Source organism: Mya arenaria, chromosome 3, assembly GCF_026914265.1.
Source record: "Mya arenaria isolate MELC-2E11 chromosome 3, ASM2691426v1".
Classification (NCBI taxonomy): Eukaryota; Metazoa; Mollusca; class Bivalvia; order Myida; family Myidae; genus Mya; species Mya arenaria.
In genome coordinates, this window is record NC_069124.1 from 29,930,729 (window position 1) to 29,949,846 (window position 19,118).

At 35.9% G+C, this 19,118-nt stretch overlaps 3 protein-coding genes across 3 annotated transcripts in view; 1 reads left to right on the forward strand and 2 right to left on the reverse strand.

Annotated features, from left to right (window-relative positions):
* The window catches only part of LOC128227275 (unconventional myosin-Ie-like), a 44,818-nt gene extending 43,652 nt beyond the window's left edge, over window positions 1-1,166 (reverse strand). The window contains exon 1 of the mRNA XM_052937651.1: window positions 228-1,166. Coding sequence (XP_052793611.1) covers window positions 228-239 — 12 coding nt within the window. The 5' untranslated portion in view covers window positions 240-1,166. The remainder of the gene's footprint in view (window positions 1-227) is intronic.
* A 136-nt stretch (window positions 1,167-1,302) lies between these two features.
* On the forward strand, window positions 1,303-7,792 carry LOC128227276 (translocon-associated protein subunit beta-like). The gene is made up of 6 exons (XM_052937654.1): window positions 1,303-1,416; window positions 2,486-2,655; window positions 2,997-3,095; window positions 3,312-3,423; window positions 5,207-5,284; window positions 5,914-7,792. The coding sequence occupies exons 2-6, from the start codon at window positions 2,486-2,488 to the stop codon at window positions 6,022-6,024; spliced, it is 570 nt and encodes a 189-aa protein (XP_052793614.1). The 5' UTR covers window positions 1,303-1,416; the 3' UTR covers window positions 6,025-7,792.
* A 1,270-nt stretch (window positions 7,793-9,062) lies between these two features.
* LOC128228609 (uncharacterized) lies at window positions 9,063-18,415 on the reverse strand. The gene is made up of 7 exons (XM_052940016.1): window positions 18,187-18,415; window positions 16,137-16,438; window positions 14,199-14,334; window positions 12,725-12,791; window positions 11,123-11,272; window positions 10,275-10,432; window positions 9,063-9,278 (listed from the first exon to the last, which is right to left on the reverse strand). The coding sequence occupies exons 1-7, from the start codon at window positions 18,358-18,360 to the stop codon at window positions 9,195-9,197; spliced, it is 1,071 nt and encodes a 356-aa protein (XP_052795976.1). The 5' UTR covers window positions 18,361-18,415; the 3' UTR covers window positions 9,063-9,194.
* Between the last annotated feature and the right edge of the window lie 703 nt (window positions 18,416-19,118).

Here is a 19,118-nt window from a genome sequence, read left to right on the forward strand (position 1 = left end):
CTGGGAGAGTCAGTGAAATATGATTTTACTTTTTCTAAGAGTACGACTAAGGTCCTAAATCGCCCACCCAATCTCAAACATCCGTGTTTATACCGATTGATGATATCACATGCTCGAGTTCATATTTATAGATTTAGAAATACAATCGATTTTTTCCTGCTTTACATGTTTATAAACAACATAAAAAATAAAATAAAATAATTTATATCTAACGTCATTTTGCCTACCTTTCCCGCCATTTCTGTATTAATTCCAAGTTATAATGTACATGTATGTCTAGCTAGATTAACACTTCATCAAACTGTATTCCATGACACCAATACTGTACAATTATGTTCAGCATAATGTAAAGTTAGGATTATAAACTACTGAGAGTGTCACTATCTTTGTTTACACTCAGGAAATGTATCATTACCATCCATAATACAAATCTCAAGTACTGCTCTTGCGGCTGATGAGTTATACATGATTTGATATAATTATTAACTACCATATACGTTAGTTAACATGTTATTATTTAAACTTCTAAAGTTTACATCATTAATTTTAATTGTTATGTTATAAGGTCCATTTTTATCCGGAGTATTGAATAAAAACATTGCCCATTGATAAATGGCAATTTGAAGTTGTGCATCTTGCAATAATTATAACTCTTGGACACTTAATAGAGTCCATTAATTTAATATGTATAGCAATTAATTTTTCAGTGCATTTCTCGAAATATATTCAAAATCATTAATAGAAGTTTTGGATATTTAAAGAAAGCAATATGATTCTTCTTCTTTTCTTTTTCTTCTTCTTCTTCCTTTTCTTCTTCTTCTGCAAGAAAGACAGCTCTTGAGAATTTTGCTGCCAAGTTATCTTCCCTTGTTCAAGGTTTTAATGGCTCCAAAACTATGATGCAAAACAAATGTATTGAAACTTTACACATTAGTAAATGACACTGCTAAATCGTTACTTCCAAAGACACGGTTGCGGTTATTTCTAGTCTATATTGATAGATGAAAACTTGAAGATGCGTGTGGAGCTAAAATGAAAACTCTTTAGCCCAATATTGCAGATCGAGTTATCATCCGTATTGGCAGGGTTTCTCCGACACTGCTCAAATGAATTGATAGAAACTTTAAATGGCAATGTGAAATTGTGCATGTGTGATATAAGTGTAATAGTGGGGAATCGACTTCAATTTTGTTGTTGATAGTTAGTCCTGTTTGATAAGTTAACATGTTTTCAATCCCTGACCGATAATGCCATTTATCACCCGTAATTGTTTTATTCACTAAAATATCCATATGTGACATAAAAAGGGTTTATGCTATCTGACCAAAACGTTTGTAACTTTCATGAATTACAAATATTTTAACACGCTGTCATCTAAGGGAAATCACTCTACTAGACTTAAGCCACGGAAGCAGAGTATGTAAATTTATTTATATTTTAATTTTAATAAAGCATTGCATATTGCGAAAAAATAATGTTCTCTGTATGTTTGCGAGTATTGTATTGTTCTTGGAAATTCAGTTGAGACTGTCTGTAATGATAATTATCTATTAAAGGTGATAATATAATTGATATAGGCTTCGCCGGTTACACTGACGTGGCAGTGGGTGGGGTAATTTAAGAGTTTGTCGGGGCACATATGTGTGATTTTGAAGTAGGTTACATGCAAAATCTGTATTTTTTTGGTAACAGTGTTTCATTATTAAATTATCTTTGCATCAAGGCACTTGTAGTTTTTACCAAATCCGAAAATAAAGTCCATTTTGAGAAATCTGGTGCATAATTTCAGTGTTCTATTGTTCCTGAGCTTGTAAATCTTGTTAAGTTCTATGTAACCTAGATTAGAATGAGTGTGTGATGAGTGTTTTGAGTTTATTATTTTGGATGAGGTGGGTAAGCATTGCGGCAGTAACTGGTTTAACAATCTTAGGTAAAAATTGGAAGGCTAAATGTGGAAAGACCCACATTCCATATGCGTATCAGCGTAACCCCTCGCATGAATTCTGAACAAATTATATTAGTTTTTCTCAACTTAGTTTAAGTGTATGATGAAACGTCTGTTGTTGACATTTTGTGTTGATATATTGATATTGTGAATTAAAAAAAATCATTATAAATTATTTAATTTATTTACTCTATTTGAAAGTTGTATTATTTAAATTAATAAAATGTAATACATGTAGCAATATTTCAATAGGGTATTAGACTAATCAGCCATAAAACCCCCTCAAATAGTTAGTAATTGAAGAACATGGACATCATTGAATATCATAAATGAATAAAATACTTGTATATAAATGCACTGCTGCAGATTAAAAAAATACAATTTTTTGATAGTGTTTAAAAAAATTCACTGTTCAGGCGTTTTGTACCTATAAAAGTAATTGCAACTACTTAAAACATTGATAACATGGGAAACTTCAAAATTACCACAGTTATGTGTTTTTATTTTGTTTTCCAGATGTGTTTTTATTTTGTTTTCCAGATGAGGATGTTGAGTGCACTTGTGGTTGTTGCGTTATGTTTTGTTGGCTCTAACCTGGCTGATGATGATGGTGAAGCAAGGCTCCTGGCCTCCAAGAACATCCTCAACCAGTATTTGGTTGAACAGAAAGACTTGACTGTCGAATACAAGATCTTCAACATTGGTGGCAGGTTCGTTTAGTTTACTTTAATTTTAGTTTCTTAATCTCGTATCAAAATAGGTCTAAGATCACAGTGATCTTGAAAACAAATAAGTTTGTCAAATTGATAACTAGAGTGTGCTTGAGCATACAGTCCTTCAACTGTTAGCAAATCTAGCAATATAGTGCCACTCATGAATATGTTGATAGGTTTGTTAAATAAGTTTTTAAATCAGTATTTTAATTATGAATCATGTTAGTATTTTTCCCCTTTTCTTCCGCAATAGTGAAAAAAAACTGATTTTTTTTATGTGCATCATCTATATATTTACAATGTTTATCGTTATTATGAATGCTGTATTCTACTTTCAGTGCTGCTCAAAATGTTAAACTTACTGATGACAGTTTTCCTGAGGCTGATTTCGAAGTTGTCGCTGGAAATTTAAAGGCATCCTGGGAACGAATTGCTCCGTATCCTTAACAATGAAATGCTTCTATGTCCCTGGTTTGTAACTTAGCTAGGGGTTGCCAAGGAATATGATATAAAGGGCATCAGTTATAAAGGACTTAAAATATTTTATTTAAAGTATATATGCATTTGACTGAATTTCCATATATTTTGACAAGGGCTGGTAATGTTGGATTGTGTGGGAATATAAATGATAGGTTCCTTAACGATGTGATCAGTAACACAAATGTATCACATGTGGTGGTTCTACGCCCTCTTAAATCCGGTTACTTTAATTTCACGGCTGCGGAAGTGAGCTATTCTTCAGGAGACAATGCAGGAACTGTTCAGGTAAGGAGTCACATACGTTAGCATGCAACAAACTATTTCAACCAATGTGTTTAAAAATACATTACATGAACTAAGTCAAGCCGAAGATATTGTCATAGCTCGATGTCATAGCTTGATGTTGCCGTCTTCGGCTTGCCAAAATGAAAACGTACAATTGAATGGGCTGGTGAATGGAAGCTGTACAGTTATTTGCTTTGAAGGGTTATGAGTCCATCTTTTCAGTAGTAAGTTCCTAAGTTCCATATAACTTGTCATACATGCCATATCCCCCGGCGGGGGGGGGGTCCCAAGGAATTTACATCCATCCCCCAATTTCCCGACAGAAGATCAAAATCAACCAGAATTTTTTTTTTTTTTTTTTTTTTTTTTAAAGAGATTTTACATACATAACAATGATGACAAAGTGAAACCACAGTATGTGAGTGAAACTACATGTAAACAAACAACTCTACAAAGGAGAAATGACTGTATAAATCACAAGAATATTTTCAGAAGGTTTGAAAAATGCCAGAAGGAAACTTTTACAACAAGTGATTAAGTTATTTTTAGTAATGATCAAAGGCTAAGAAATACTACTATTTTTGTAAAGGAAGAAATTAATAATATTTATTCCATTCTCTTATTGTCTGTATGTCATCACATATATATGAAGCAGAACTTTTTAAAAGCCTTTGGAGAAGGTAGACCAATTTAATTTTCTCGAAAACATATTTTTCCAATGACATATTTATGCCCCCACAAAGTGGCGGCATATAGGGTTGCCCTTGTCCGTACGTACGTCTGTCTGTCTGTACGTACGTACGTCCCGAAGATTGTTTCCGATCTAATTCTTGAAAACCGTTTGTCCAATCCTCACCAAACTTTAAACACATGTTTGTGACCATAATATCTTGATCAAGTTCGATAGTCATGGAAATCGGTTTAGTCATTTAGGAGTTACGGCCCTTTTTTGCCAAAAATACTTCAAAAATCATTATGGCTTATTTTCTGTGACAAAAAACCGAAGTGGGGGCATCCGTGTCCTATGGACACATTTCTAGTTTGTTCTGCAAATGCATTACAGTATGACAGTGTATCATATGAATATAATAAATCATATTAAATAATACTGTATATATTTAAAAAGTTAAAGGTTTTCATAGCAATAAATATATGTGAATACATTTTTTCGTACTTGCGTCTAAAAATACTTTGAAATTTCGCCAACTAAGACCTGCTAAAAAATCCCCCTGAATACTTCCAAAATCTCCCTGAATTTTCAGTCTTTCTAAACAAATCCCCCTGAATGGTCTCTAGAAATATGGCATGTATGATATGTTAAATAATATGCCCAATTGTTACTGGTAGTAGTTGCTGTTTCTTTGATGTGTGATGTTGATTGACAGGCAATAGATGTTGCAATTGATCCCAAATTCACTTGGTTTTGAGCTGAGCAAATGCAACAATCATTTACTGCTTTAAAACCTTAAAAGCTGCACTCTCACAGATTGCCCATTTTATTAACATTTTTATTATTTGTCTTGGAACGAGCATTTTTTTGCGTAAATATCTGCACACCAATGATATAAGAGTGCTGACAAAAAATTAGATCGTAGATTTTCATATTTCTGATGGAAAATTGATGTTTTATGGCTTAAACCGTTACTAACGGTTCAAGGAAAATGTGCAGCTTTAAGGATAAGTTCATCTGCAAACAGTAGTATATGCAACTTGAGTTAAATAAAAGCAACCTTGATCAATAAAATCAATGAAAACTAAGTGTATAGTGATATATCTGTTTCAGACTGGTTACACAAGTGCTCCAGGAGAGGGTGGTATTGTTGACTTCAAAGAATTCAACAGGAGATTTTCACCACACATTGTAAGTACAGTGTATACTTGTAACAAGTACAATAATTATCAATGAAACATTATATGTAACCAACTTTAATAGCAGCTATGAACAAACAATGGGCTTTCATGCTACTCCCAGTTATAAGCTTAAAGTGAAACTTTTATTCAAAATAAATACATATATTTGTACCAAAGATAAATTTTGAGTTATAAACCTTTAACTTCTTACTAAAAAATGCATTTATGAAAAATATTGAGTAATGAAAACAATATTGTTACAATATTGTTTACATTACTCAATATTTTCCATAAATGCATTTTACAATGTAATCACGTATTTAAAAGCTGAAAATGCAAAAATATTAAATGATTGGTGAGTGCTAAAAGATTTTCTGTGATCTACTGTCGTCTCATAAGGTAAAAATACCGCGTTTTCTGCACCTTTCTTTCAAAATGAACTCGGTATCTTTCATGAGAAGCATTGTTTTTTACATTTATTCATCCTTCTTGGTATATTTTAACAATTGCATTAATTGTGATAAATTGGGATATTTGGGAGTAATAGTGCATCTTTAAATAAGTGCATAAAGAATTAGAACAGAAATTTGATGTTTTTACTTTCTAGCTGTTTCATGTCGCTTGTTTTTGGTTTTTCAGGTTGACTGGTGTGTGTTCGCGTTCATGACTCTGCCTTCCCTTGGCATCCCGTTCCTGCTGTGGTGGTCGAGCAAGGCAAAATACGACACCGCCAAACCAAAGAGGAGTTAACTACCACCAAACATAACATACATTCTGTCATTCACCTGTGTTATTTAGGAATTATTTTCAGTTAAGTATTGAAATGCTTGGTTTACCTTTTCAGCGGAACATCTTATTTTCTTACATTGTATAAGAACACAAAACAGTTATATTAATTTGTTATTGTTGTAATGGAAATAATGATATTCATTGAAAACATATCATTAACAAGTTTCAGACAGGTTAAGTTTTCCATAACATATGTAAAGTGTAAATTAATTAAACATCACTCAGGTTTTTTATATTTTTGCCACCAAATTGAGGCATACAGTACAAGTAATCACATTGTCCTGTTATGAGACTGGGATTTCGTGTGTCTCGAACAGTTAAGGTGGTAGAGATCAGAGAATCTATTGTAATCATTCCATTTCAAGTGACAATATAATTGATATTTTTCTGTATGAAACAGTGTTTCTCTGTTGTCTCCTGGGTATTTCATTACCATTTATGAAAATTAAAAAATCGTAAAATTGGAACAGCACCATGGGAGGTTGTGTCATGTACCTTACGTTCTCCGCATTGTTTGTCTCACTTTTGCACTAAATGCCATGTGTCTCGGCAATCAATTTCTTTTGTAACTTGATATTTCATTATTTTTTAAAGAATTCTTCCAAGGATTGTAGTAAAGATAATTGTGTAAAATAATTGCATCCTTGACACTAAAAAGAGTTCAGAAATAGCAATATTCCAGACAACACTTTATTGAGTGGCATTTGTCACTTTCCTATAACAGCATTTCTTGCAATTAGCTTATGATACTGAAGCTAGCATAGATCTTAAGGAATAAAATTGTTTTGGGATTTATTTCATCATATTCCAATATAATTTTTTCTAGCCACTTCATAGATACATATGTACATGTGAAAAAAGAATGGCAGCTTCCGGTCGCCATGGTTTTAATGATGAAAGTTTGAGAATGTTATTTATATGTTGTTTTTTCCATATAAGATTTTAAATGGTATTGAATGTAAATTGCTGAAAATGAGTGTTAAAAAAGTGCTGTAATTTAGTTTAGTGGCCAAAGGTTGAGACGCTGATAAAACCAACCATACCCAACCATACCGAGGGCCTAGCTCAAGACTGTTGTACCATCTTCTATTTCTATATTGAGATACAGCCGTCTTGCACCAAGTCCTTGATACGTTAATTTTGAGTTTAAATTGGGCTTTTATATTTACTAACAAATTAATCTGATTCTGGAGACTTATTCAATATTGTTCTTATTCTTGATATTAGAGACGCCTCAGTGATTCCATTCAGTCCATTGGTCAGTTATTTTTACTGTCCAATCATAACACTCTTGATATTAGACACGCCTCAGTGATTCCATTCAGTCAATTGGTCAGTTATTTTTACTGTCCAGTCATAACATTTGGATTAAAATCTTAAAATTAAATAAAGTCTTTGGAGTTTATTGAATATACCCACTGACCTTGATTCATAAATATATAATTAATATTGCACAGTATATTAGTCGGTGACACTCTGGACACTCAAGGCTTTTCCATCAACTGTGTCCTTAATTATTATTTTATTATCAGTTGATTAGTGTGCACAAATTTTTATTCTTACAGAGGTCATTAGGATCAGGTTAATTTGTCCAGTGTTCATGTATACTTGATGGATATTGTAAGCATGTAAAGGTCTCTTGCACTGAAACAATGTTAATATGAAATGTGTTTTAATGTAAATTAAACATTTGATAGGATTTTACAATTAATAAATGATGTAAAGTGTATTTAGTTGTTAATGTAGCTGTGGCTTGTGGCGACCTCTTTGAGGCCTCTCAAAATTGATAACAGTTCTGGTTTCTATTAAAGAAACATAATCAAGCTGTCCGATTTCGTCACAATGGAGCTAAAAGAAATTGGTATTAACTATGAAGATGTGGTCAGGTTGCTGACAATTTGAGGCGAATTAGTTTAGTTTCCTTGCACAGTCTTTATAAGTAGTAATGTAACCTCAACACATCTTCATGTAACTTGTCATAGAGGTTCACAATGGGTAGGTGATGTGGTGTACCCATGTTTATTTTTTCACGGTCACAAACTTTGGGCTACTCTCTTTTAGTGACAATTGCTACTGACGTGGTGGCTTTTTCTGAACTTGTTTACCAAATTTAATACTTGGCAAAATGTTGGCCACATGTAGCCGATGCGTTGCATACCCTGGTACAGCACCTGTGATGTGCTTTTGTCTGAAGCCACTGAAGGTCACAAACTAAGGTTAATATTCGTAAGGTTATTGTTGGAATGACTTCTTTGTATTTTTTACCGGCATGATGAGAAGTAGTGCAAGGCACACTTTCAGTTTCAAACATCTTTGTATTTTCGGTGACCACCTTGTGTCAGTCACAAGATACACTAATGCACTTGGGAAATTATACCCAAGTAGTGTCTGCCCTTTGATCTGTATATACAGGCGTTCTGACCTTAAGGATTAATCATGAAAAACTAGCGTATCCAGTTGGGGGAGGGGCGCACCCGGCGGCCAACCAAACCCCCTAAAATCGTCCAGCCAACTCTTTATTTTAGTATAAGAGAAAAAAGTAATAAAATACTCTCAAAATACACAGTTTAGGTCCAATTGTTAAAAAAATAAATGGCGGAGCACTCTCAAACCCCCCTCCCAACACTTTTAACCAAATAGATTTCGGTTCTAAGGGCGGCGCGCAAGTTAAAAGATAACGCCCCTATATTTCGCCCCCTCTAACAACTCCTGGGTCCGCCCCTGCTTCGGACTGTTTTACAGTTGTAAATATTGATTTTATGCTCAGGCATTTGCATTTAAACAGTGTGAAATACCTTGAAATGAATATAAACGAACTCATTATGTTAGGGATAGAGAATTGGGCGGTGTGACAAAAACCAGCTGTCAATGTCAACAGCGATGGATGTCAAATTCCCTACAACATGAGAGGGTGGTGTGGGGGGTGGGGGGCGCAGAAAATAACACGCGACCCCGTCCTTGTCCTGACTAACAAAGATAGACAAGTCTTTCTAGTCTGTTGTTACTTTATTTTGCATTTAGACATTTAACAAACCTTATATATACAAACATTTGTCACATAAGTCACATACAGTTCATGTAAATCTGTTGATAATCGATGCATCAATTACAATGTGTATTATTTCCATCGTCTACCGCCTATACAGTGTCAACCGGATCCCGAAATGGTCGGAGGCCGGAAACGTCTTTCCCGGGAGATTGTTGTCAAGCACTCTCTGAAAAACTCGCACCCATAAATGACCTGCATCATGAATTTACCAGGCTGGGAGCATTTTTTCAAGATACTACTTATTATAACATAAAGGATGTCTTGATTGCATTGGTAAATTCCGTAATAGATGTATAATATCGGTATGCATGTGTTGTGGAAAGTACACACGAACTTAAACCATAGAGTATTAATACGGAGCTGGTACTATTTTTTTGGCCCAAGACCAGAGGGCATTAGGAACACCTCGGCCATTATCTAACAGAATTGACGGGAATGGCCGAGTTGTTACGATTGGAGAGGAGTTCTGTAAAGCGACAAGTGGTTGTTATATATTTAACGCACTTCAAACTATTTTAAACATCATGCTTTTCATGTAAAGGACAAGGCAATGAGATAATTTGAATTATTTGTATTTTGTAGGGTACTATAAAAGTCCCCTTAATTTTACAATATCTGGCAATAAGATAAGTGACACAAAAAATCAATTATTTTCGGTTAAGTTTAAATGCCTTGCCGATTAAGGAATAAACTAGTTTCCGAGTTGGTTTGGTGTTTTTTCCATAGTTTTTTTTTAGTACAGGTCAATCCCAGAACGAAGCTGTTCGTCCTACGAAAAGACACTCCATTGGCGTATAACGCCATTTGACCAGAAATCCATCTTAGTTCACGTTGTTTACAAATATGAAGGCACAGGAATATAAATGATTTTGTTTTCTTTATTCATATAGTATTACTTTTTGTCCTTGTGAAATGAGGAATTTCAGAGATTCATTTGGTTACATTCAGGGTCCGCCGCGCGTAGTGTTTACGACAAATTAGGGCTAAAATGCCCCGGCTATTACTTGAGTGAATGTTATAATAGTTTACTACAACTATTAAAATATTTTTTTTGGTAATCGAATATTCGAATATTCGTTCGAAAGAATTACAGAATATTCGAATATCAATTTTGCCATTCGTTTGCATCCCTAAATTAATAACTTAATTATGTGTTACTGACGGTAGCGGCGATGGCGGTGAGGTTCCTGACAAGCACGTGGTCTAGGAGGAGGTTCCGTCTGGCGCCAGACAATGGGTTGTAGCAGCACCACGTACACAGCCCCATGGTTTCAGTGAACAAATCCGCGTACCGGTGCCGCAGTGCGTACCAGAAAGACTCTGGCCAAACAGATCAAACGTGATCAAGCTGCACTCTCACAGATTGGCCATTATTTTTAGTCACAAAATCAGCTGATTTTGGCATCAGTGTTTTTCAAATCATGCATGTAGGATAACACACAATTGAACAGATCTCAATTATTTAGAAAACTGCCGAATTATTCATTTTTGTTAAAGCTTTAGTAACGCTTTTAGGCATAAAACATCAATGTTCAAGCATAAATATTAAAAGCTACGATCTGATCTTTTAACAGCAGTCTTAAATCACCGGTTTGCCGACGTTTACGAACAATTTGGCTCATTTTAAGACAAAAAATAAAAACTTGTTAAAGCGTTCAATCTGTGAGAGTGCAGCTTTAAATAATACTCAGATATAAACAGTTCCCTTATCAAATCAATTGCTACAGGATAGTTAAAATGATAAACGGTTTGCATGGATTGAAATCGAAATAAAATACTACAAGGAGGCATTTGTACATTCCTGGGGTGGTATTTGATATTCAACTTAAGTTAATGTTATGGTCATACATCATTGAATTCATTTACTCTATTGGTCAGTTATTTCTAACAAGTAATCCGATTAGCTACACCATTCTCAGATCCAATTAAGATCAATATTGAATACCAGCCAATACAACGATCGGTGACATCAATCCAATTCACCTTCAACTGCACCTTAATCCGATATACCTTGGATCTCTGGCTGTACGTGCGTGGCGGGTATGTAAGGCCCGGCGTTCAGGTCGCCCATAATGACGGCTTGGGGCGCCTCCTTCAGGACCTCCACCAGCTGTCGTAACTCAGCCAGGTTCTGCTCACGCCAACTTCCGAACTCGAGACCTGTGCATACACGCTTCAATCAATATTATGTTAACAAATTTATAAAAAAAAATGGTTAAGGCTTCCTTTGGACTGAATAACGTTGTGTTATAGAGACCGGCTGGTCATCTCATAAATGTTGATCAGACTGAAGGCTGTGGCAGATTCTATGTTCAAAAGTCGCGATACTTGCACCCGTTTCTAAGAAAATCGAGAAAGTCACTATTCAATCATCGCGATCCCTGTCATCTCATTTAAGCTGCACTCTCACAGATTTACCATTTTTACAACTTTTTAATTTTTTGTCTTGGAAAGAGCAAATTTTTGCGTAAATATCTGTAAACCAATGATATAAGATTGCTGACAAAAAAGTCAGATCGTAGATTTTCATATTTCCGTTCGAAGATTAATGTTTTATGGCTTAAACCGTTACTAACGGTTTAAGAAAAATACATAAAACATCATTTTTGTACTTTAATATAAAAATCTGCTATCTGATTTTTTGTCAGCAGTCTTATATCACTGGTTTCTATGGATTTTCGCAAAAAATGGCTCGTTCCAAGACAAAAAATAAAAAAAGTTGTCAAAACGTTCAATCTGTGAGAGAGAAGCTTTAAAGGGAAACTATTTCGTTTGGCCGTCAATAACGATGATTCTGCTTTCCATAAAGGGGATTAAGACAAACTGGAAATATTGTCATTTAAATGCCAACCCTGTATATAAAAGTGACATTTTTCAAAATCTCTTGTGTCGCAGAGGTCCAGGAATCAAAAACTCGTTTGGAAACAAATTCAGGTCAAATCTTTTTTTATTTAGAGGTCTCATCGTGTCTCTAAACACGCCTGTTGTCGGGATTCACTTGCTGTTTAAAGTACCCTACTCAATACTTATCCGTCGCCCCTTCCCATGTGGGCCAAAATATTCATACATGTAGTAGCATAACTTGACTTAATAACTTGGAAGATGATCCCTGGCGTTGAAACTTGAAAAAAAAAACATGCATGTTGGTAGAAATTGATAACAACAATCTTTTGAAATAACTGTCAGTTAAAGCATTAAAGTAACATATTGGACTATTCTTTAAAGTGACACTCTTATTCAAAAATAACACATGTATAACAAACATCAATATTGACTGATAAACTTAAAACTACTTACTAGATAATGCATTTATGGAAAATATAAATTACTGATAACAAGATTGTAAATAATAGCAGAAAGCGCAAAAATATTAAATGATTGGTGAATGCTAAAAGATTTACTGTGGTCTACTTTAGTCTCATAAGGTAGAAATACCGTGTGTTATGCTCATTTTCTTCAAATTAAACTCGGTATCCTTCATAAGAACCATTGTTTTTCGACATGTATTCATCCTTTTTGGAATATGAAAACAAAATTATAAATTGTGGTAAATCTTATTTGGGAGTAAGAGAGCTGCGCTGTGTAGTTCCAGCACCTACTGCAAAGACTTACCTGCGAAGTAAGGCGGGCCCAGGTCTGCTGTTGTGTGGGTACAGGCGATTGTACCTACTCCCTCGACCTGAAAAAGTGGTACATACATGTAAAACATATAGTACATGTAATGACAATCATTTTTAAAACAGTATGTCTGGCATCAATTTCTCGAAACTTCACTCTCACAGATTGACCGTTTTGACAACTTTTTTCTTGTCTTAGAATGAGCAAATTTTAAGGTTAATTTCTGGAAACCATTTCTGATATAAAACTGCTGACAAAAGAACAAATCGCACTTTTCCATATTTCCATATTTACATTCAAAAATTGAATGTTACTAACGCTTTAATAAAAATGAAAGTTTCGGCATTTTCCCAAACAATTGAGATCTGTTCTATTGTGAGTTGTCTTATATGACTGAATTGAAGGCATTGATACGAAAATCAGCTGATTCTGATGCAAAAACAAAAAACATGTCAAAACTGTCAATTAAGTTAAGCTTTATTTTTTGTTTTTCCATAATCTACGTACTACGTACTACTTAAAGTGTTTTTAGACTTTAGATATGAATGATCTTTATGATAATCACAATAAACCATTTTTCATACTTGTATATCAAAATCAAATTAAGTATGTCTCTTAAGTTTAAGAAGTTATGAAAGTGTTGGACCAGGGCCTATTTTCACTCAGACTCAACACTCAAATCTGCAAATCATTTTCATTTCACTGTTACAGCTACTAACATAACATTGATGGTGAATGTTTTTACTATATAACTATTTTGCCGTTATTTTTCACATATCTTTTGCACGAGGAAAGGAATGCCAGGATGATTTTCTTATCATTTTATAAATCTGAGTCAAGGCTAGGACTTAAAGGGACTGTACACCAGATTGGCACCAAAAAAAGTTTTTTTTCTGTAACGAATCTCAGGACAATTATCTAATAGAATGTGTTACGCTTTGATATCATAATTGTAAACAAAAGTACCAAAATGTAAAAAAAAATGTGTTGGAGACCGGGTTTGAACCCGTGTCGCCAAAATTACAGTCCAGCGTCGTATCCACTAAGCTACTACGGCTTACTCTAAATGGGTGACATAATTAAGCTATACACCTACCTTGGTAATATCACGTGATAACACCAACTAGCCAATCACGCATAAGGAGTGAATTCTACCTGGTAGACATACCCAGTAATCTTTTTTAATGGAAAAATACAAAATAACTGCTAAATTTAAATAATTTGTAAACTATGGTACTTCAGTTAGTAAGTTTCAATGCATTGTACACATCGATGCCAAGTTTATGTCAATTTTCGCTATTTTATCATACGGAGCACAGCCCCTTTAAGATTGTTTGTAAACATGAACCCTACATCTCATTGTTCAAGTACAGGAACTTGCTATTATGAGAAAAGTTAAAGCGAACGAATCTATTGTCCGAGACAAAGTGAGACGTCACCTCCACAATGCGCAAGAATCGCCACCCACCTCCGCCGTAATGTATCCCCGGGGAATAAATTGTGCGCCATCAAAGAATCTGTGCATGCGCACGTGCCGTAGCGGAAGTCTGCTTAGCAATAGAAGACCCGGAACATTGAACCGGGAGCCAACATTCTCTACGCACCTATAACAAAATGTATGAATGCAAACTGTAAGGCGAGTTATAAAAAAAGTGTTTAAAAATTGCACATGAACGATGATGGTTCAGGAGTATGGCGCTATGGTGAGATGAGCGTTACGTTGGGCATGCGGCCACTATATACGGGGGTTCCGTTCGTAACATGGGGCATGCGGCCAGTCGCTATGTGGGTTCCGTTCGTTACATGGGACATGCGGCCACTCACTATGGGGGTTTCGTTCGTAGCGTGAGAAATGCGGCCACTCACTATTAGTGTTCCGTTCGTAACGTGGGACATGCGGCCACACACTTTTTTTGGGGGGGGGGGGGGGGCGGCGGTTCCGTTCGTAACATGGGACATGCGGCCACACATTTTGGGGGTTCCGTTCGTAACATTGGTCATGCGGCCACACCCTATGAGGGTTCCGTTAGTAGCGTGAGAAATGCAGCCACTCACTATTGGTGTTCCGTTCGTAACGTGTGACATGCGGCCAAACACTATGGGGGTTCCGTTCGTAACATGGGTCATGCGGCCACACGATGGGGGTCCCGTCGTAACATTGGACATGCGGCCACACACTGTTGTTATTCCGTTCGTAACATGGGTCATGCGGCCACTAAATATGGGGGTTCTGTTCGTAACGTGGGACATGCGGCCACTCACAATGGGGATTCCGTTCGTAACGTGGGACATTCGGCCACTCACTATGGGGATTCCGTTCGTAACGTGGGACATGCGGCCACTCACAATGGGGATTCCGTTCGTAACGTGGGACATGCAGCCACTCACTATGGGGATTCCGTTCGTAACGTGGGACATGCGGCAACTCATAATGGGGATTCCGTTCGTTACGTGGGACATGCGGCCACTCACTATGGGGATTCCGTTCGTTACGTGGGACATGCGGTCACTCACAATGGGGATTCCGTTCGTAACGTGGGACATGCGGCCACTCGCTATAGGGGTTATGTTAATATGTTATATCTTCTAGCTTTAATACAAAATTGACGAAATTTAATCATCCAGTAAATGTGTATGATGCCTGCCATGTAAGCTACAATTCCTCAGTGGTGTTGGTGTTTGCCATAAGCATTCTCTGAAAATACTACCGTCGCCACTTCTCACTTCATAGAATTTCAATATTTCTCCAATTGTATACCATAAAATTAGTGAGTTTAGCTATTATAAAGGGACTTTAGATATGTTTTAGATAGATATTTAGATCATTAGTGTACACGCACTACCAAGGGTGTTCAAATCAATTTGTTTTTATCAAAGAGTTTACAAGCTATGGGTCTTTTTTAAGAAGAGCAGTCCAGTGTCGCGTTTATATCTTATCAAAACAAAACAGAATGTTTTGATAAATGTATTGTCAATCGAAACACCTCGGCTATTATCTAACAGAACTGACTCCATTCGGAGCTCCTCGGCCATTTTTATCAAAAACAACCTCGGATGTATTTGGACGGTTTACATACTCAAAAAGAGGTACGTTTAAGTCCGCTGCATGTAGATCGCGTAGTAATTTTATCTAGCAGTTAAACTTTATGACTTTACTCTTGGAAATATTAATAATGTTTGCAATAATATACTTCACTGACAATCAGTTTAAACTCAGGTCAATAAATACAATTCTAAAACACTACATTTCATAAATGATATAATTCAAAATTTTACGAACTACTTGATATACCGGCATACATCCGAGGTTGTTTTCGATAAAATGGCCGAGGAGTTCCGAATGAACTGACTCGAAGCTTGCCGGAGATGACCGAGAGGTTACGATTGATGTATAATTGTTTATTACCTTGACATTAGATGTTCGATGCCGGACAGGGCGAGGCACGTTATGCATGGCTGTTCAAGCGTCTCAAACAGGTGGCACGTGTCCCGGGCACACGTCAACAGCGCCATCTCTCCATCCGCGTGCATGCAGTGAGCCATCAGACAGGGCATGAACTCCGTGGTAAAGCCGAGCGTCATACACGGAGCGTCCATGGCAGGCGTTGGCCCCAGCGTGCCAGCGGAGTTGTGGAGAGCGCTATACGTGAATAGGAAGTCTTCGCCGGCAGCATTAAGGATTCTCTCCATGTCATCGGAATACCAGACCTTGGATGGTTTTAAATATGCAACTTAAAGCTGCACTCTCACAGATTGAACGTTTTGATATTTTTTTTGTCTTAAAACGAGCCAATTTTTGCAAAAATCCATGGAAACTAGTTATATAAGACTGCTGGCAAAAAAAATAGATCGTAGATTTTTATATTTAAGTTCAAACATTGATGTTTATGCATTTATCTTAAACCATAAAACAATAATTTTCGAACGGAAATATGAAAATCTGCGATCTGATCTTTTGTCGGCAATCTTATATCATTGGTTTGCAGATATTTGCGCAAAAAATTGCTCCTTCCAAGAATTTTTTTTTTGTAAAAATGTTAAATCTGTGAGAGTGCAGCTTTAAGTCAATCTTATGGTCATACATCATTAACTTCATTTATTGAGTTGATCAGTTATTTATACCACGCACTCGGATTGGCTTAATTGTTCTTAGGTTCCGGCAAGATCAATATTGAATACCACTCCTTAACAAAATGGAACGCAAAATCTACTTAGAATACAACCTACATTTACAGCCAATGAAATTGCAGAAAGGCAATCATTAAGTACTAGGCTTAATCATTAAGAATTTCAATTTTCGCGGGCGTGAAAGGTCCGCCCACTGCAGCCACTCCCTGCATCATATTTTGCGTTGACAATGTGTCAGCCAATGAGGTTGTATTTAAAGTCAGTTAGATGACCTGAATTAAAATCTTAATGATTAAGAAGGGCTCGTTTGCTAAGCTCACTCTGCCCATTCTTACTCATTTAAGATGTTAATTAAAGTCATCTAACTAAATTATATAAACTCAAATATTTGAATAGCCCTTCAAATCAGTCGAAGACCTCTTTAATTGAGTTAAGAGCTCTCTAAGTATGTGTTACTATCATGATTGTATATAACATTTGCTAGCAACAATTCATTTGGTAAAAATATCATTTGAAGTGAGCTCTTACTAATTCAATCCTGGGGACAACAAATGATTTATGCATGGGTCCAATTCTAATAAATCCGTTCTTATCCACTTTTGCTTTGAAGAAAGCTAGTATTCTGTTAATGAGCTCTTTAATTCAATTATTATTTGAGATTGGAGATATCTCCAATTGAATAAGAAAGGTTTCTGGGTAAGAAAGCCCTACTATTCGATTGCAGAGCTCTTTAATTCAGTTCATTTGGAGATATCTTCAATTGAATTAGAAAGGTTTCTAATTTAGAGAGCCCTACAATTCGATTGAAGAGCCCTTTAATTCAGTTGATTTGGAGATATCTTCAATTGAATTAGAAAGGTCTCTAATTTAGAGAGCCCTACAATTCGATTGAAGAGCTCTTTTATTCAGTTGATTTGGAGATATCTTCAATTGAATTAGAAAGGTCTCTAATTTAGAGAGCCCTACAATTCGATTGAAGAGCTCTTTTATTCAGTTGATTTGGAGATATCTTCAATTGAATTAGAAAGGTCTCTAATTTAGAGAGCCCTACAATTCGATTGAAGAGCTCTTTTATTCAGTTGATTTGGAGATATCTTCAATTGAATTGTAGAGCTCTCCAAATAATTTAAAGATGTCTCTTATTCAATTGATGCTATGATTAATTTGATTTGAGCCATCTTTAATTGAACTTCGAGTCGATTTTATTATTATTATTATTATTAAAAGCTCTTCAAATATTTGAGTTGATGAAGATTTGTCGTTCCCTTTTAACAGAGAGGGAAAAGACACATAACATGTACATGTACAATCAATCAATGAACTCCTACCTCTTGTAGACAGACAACCTCCGCGTCCAGGGCCCGGATGGCCGCACCCACTTCCTGCCGCCTCTCCTCATAATGCCCCACCCGCGGGGTGAGTCCAGTGTTAAAAGTTACGATGTCCACCCGATCCGCACCACAGCACAAGCCGAGCAGGACGGGAAGGAGAAGAGAAACCATGTTCGTACAAACAGCGCTTCACTTAGACAGTAGACTAAGTTATGCCGTAATGTAACAGCGAAATTCACACGGAGAATACAATCATGACATTTGGGCAAAGATAAAGTTGCAAGACGCCTAGATACAATTTCTTTTTTACAGTGAGTTTGTTGTTGCTCTGTTTTTAAAAGGAGGAAATACCAGAGGTACCTCCTGTGATGGCATGTGTGTGAAAACATCACCATGACCTTATACACGATAAAATGTGTTTGCCATTTGGCTATTTGCAAATTGTTAAGTTGAGTTGAGTTGAGTGCACGTATTAAATCGGAGCTTATGCAACGTGATATTCAAATTCAAACCAAGTATTGACATTTCATTTAAAAAATAATTCAATGACAAGCGAGCAAAGCGAGTGAGACAACTTTTGAATGGGACCGAAAGTTTGTGCATACCACAACATTAACATATACATATTGCAACCGTGACAACTCGGCCATCTCCGGCAAGCTTAGAAATAGAAATTTCTGTTGGACAATGCATAGCCTACAGTTAAAACTTCACCCAGGGGTCTTGAAATAGAAGCAATATCAATTATAGGTCGAGTGGAATTTCGCTTTTTTTATTATTAGAGATGTGTTTACGCTGTAAATCTAAACATCTATATATTGTCTACATTTTTTTTTAGTAAGTTATAACTTATAGTCCCTGTCCCAATATTATCAGATTTTACTTGAACATTTAATATACGTGACTAGCGCTCAGCGATTCCTAGATTC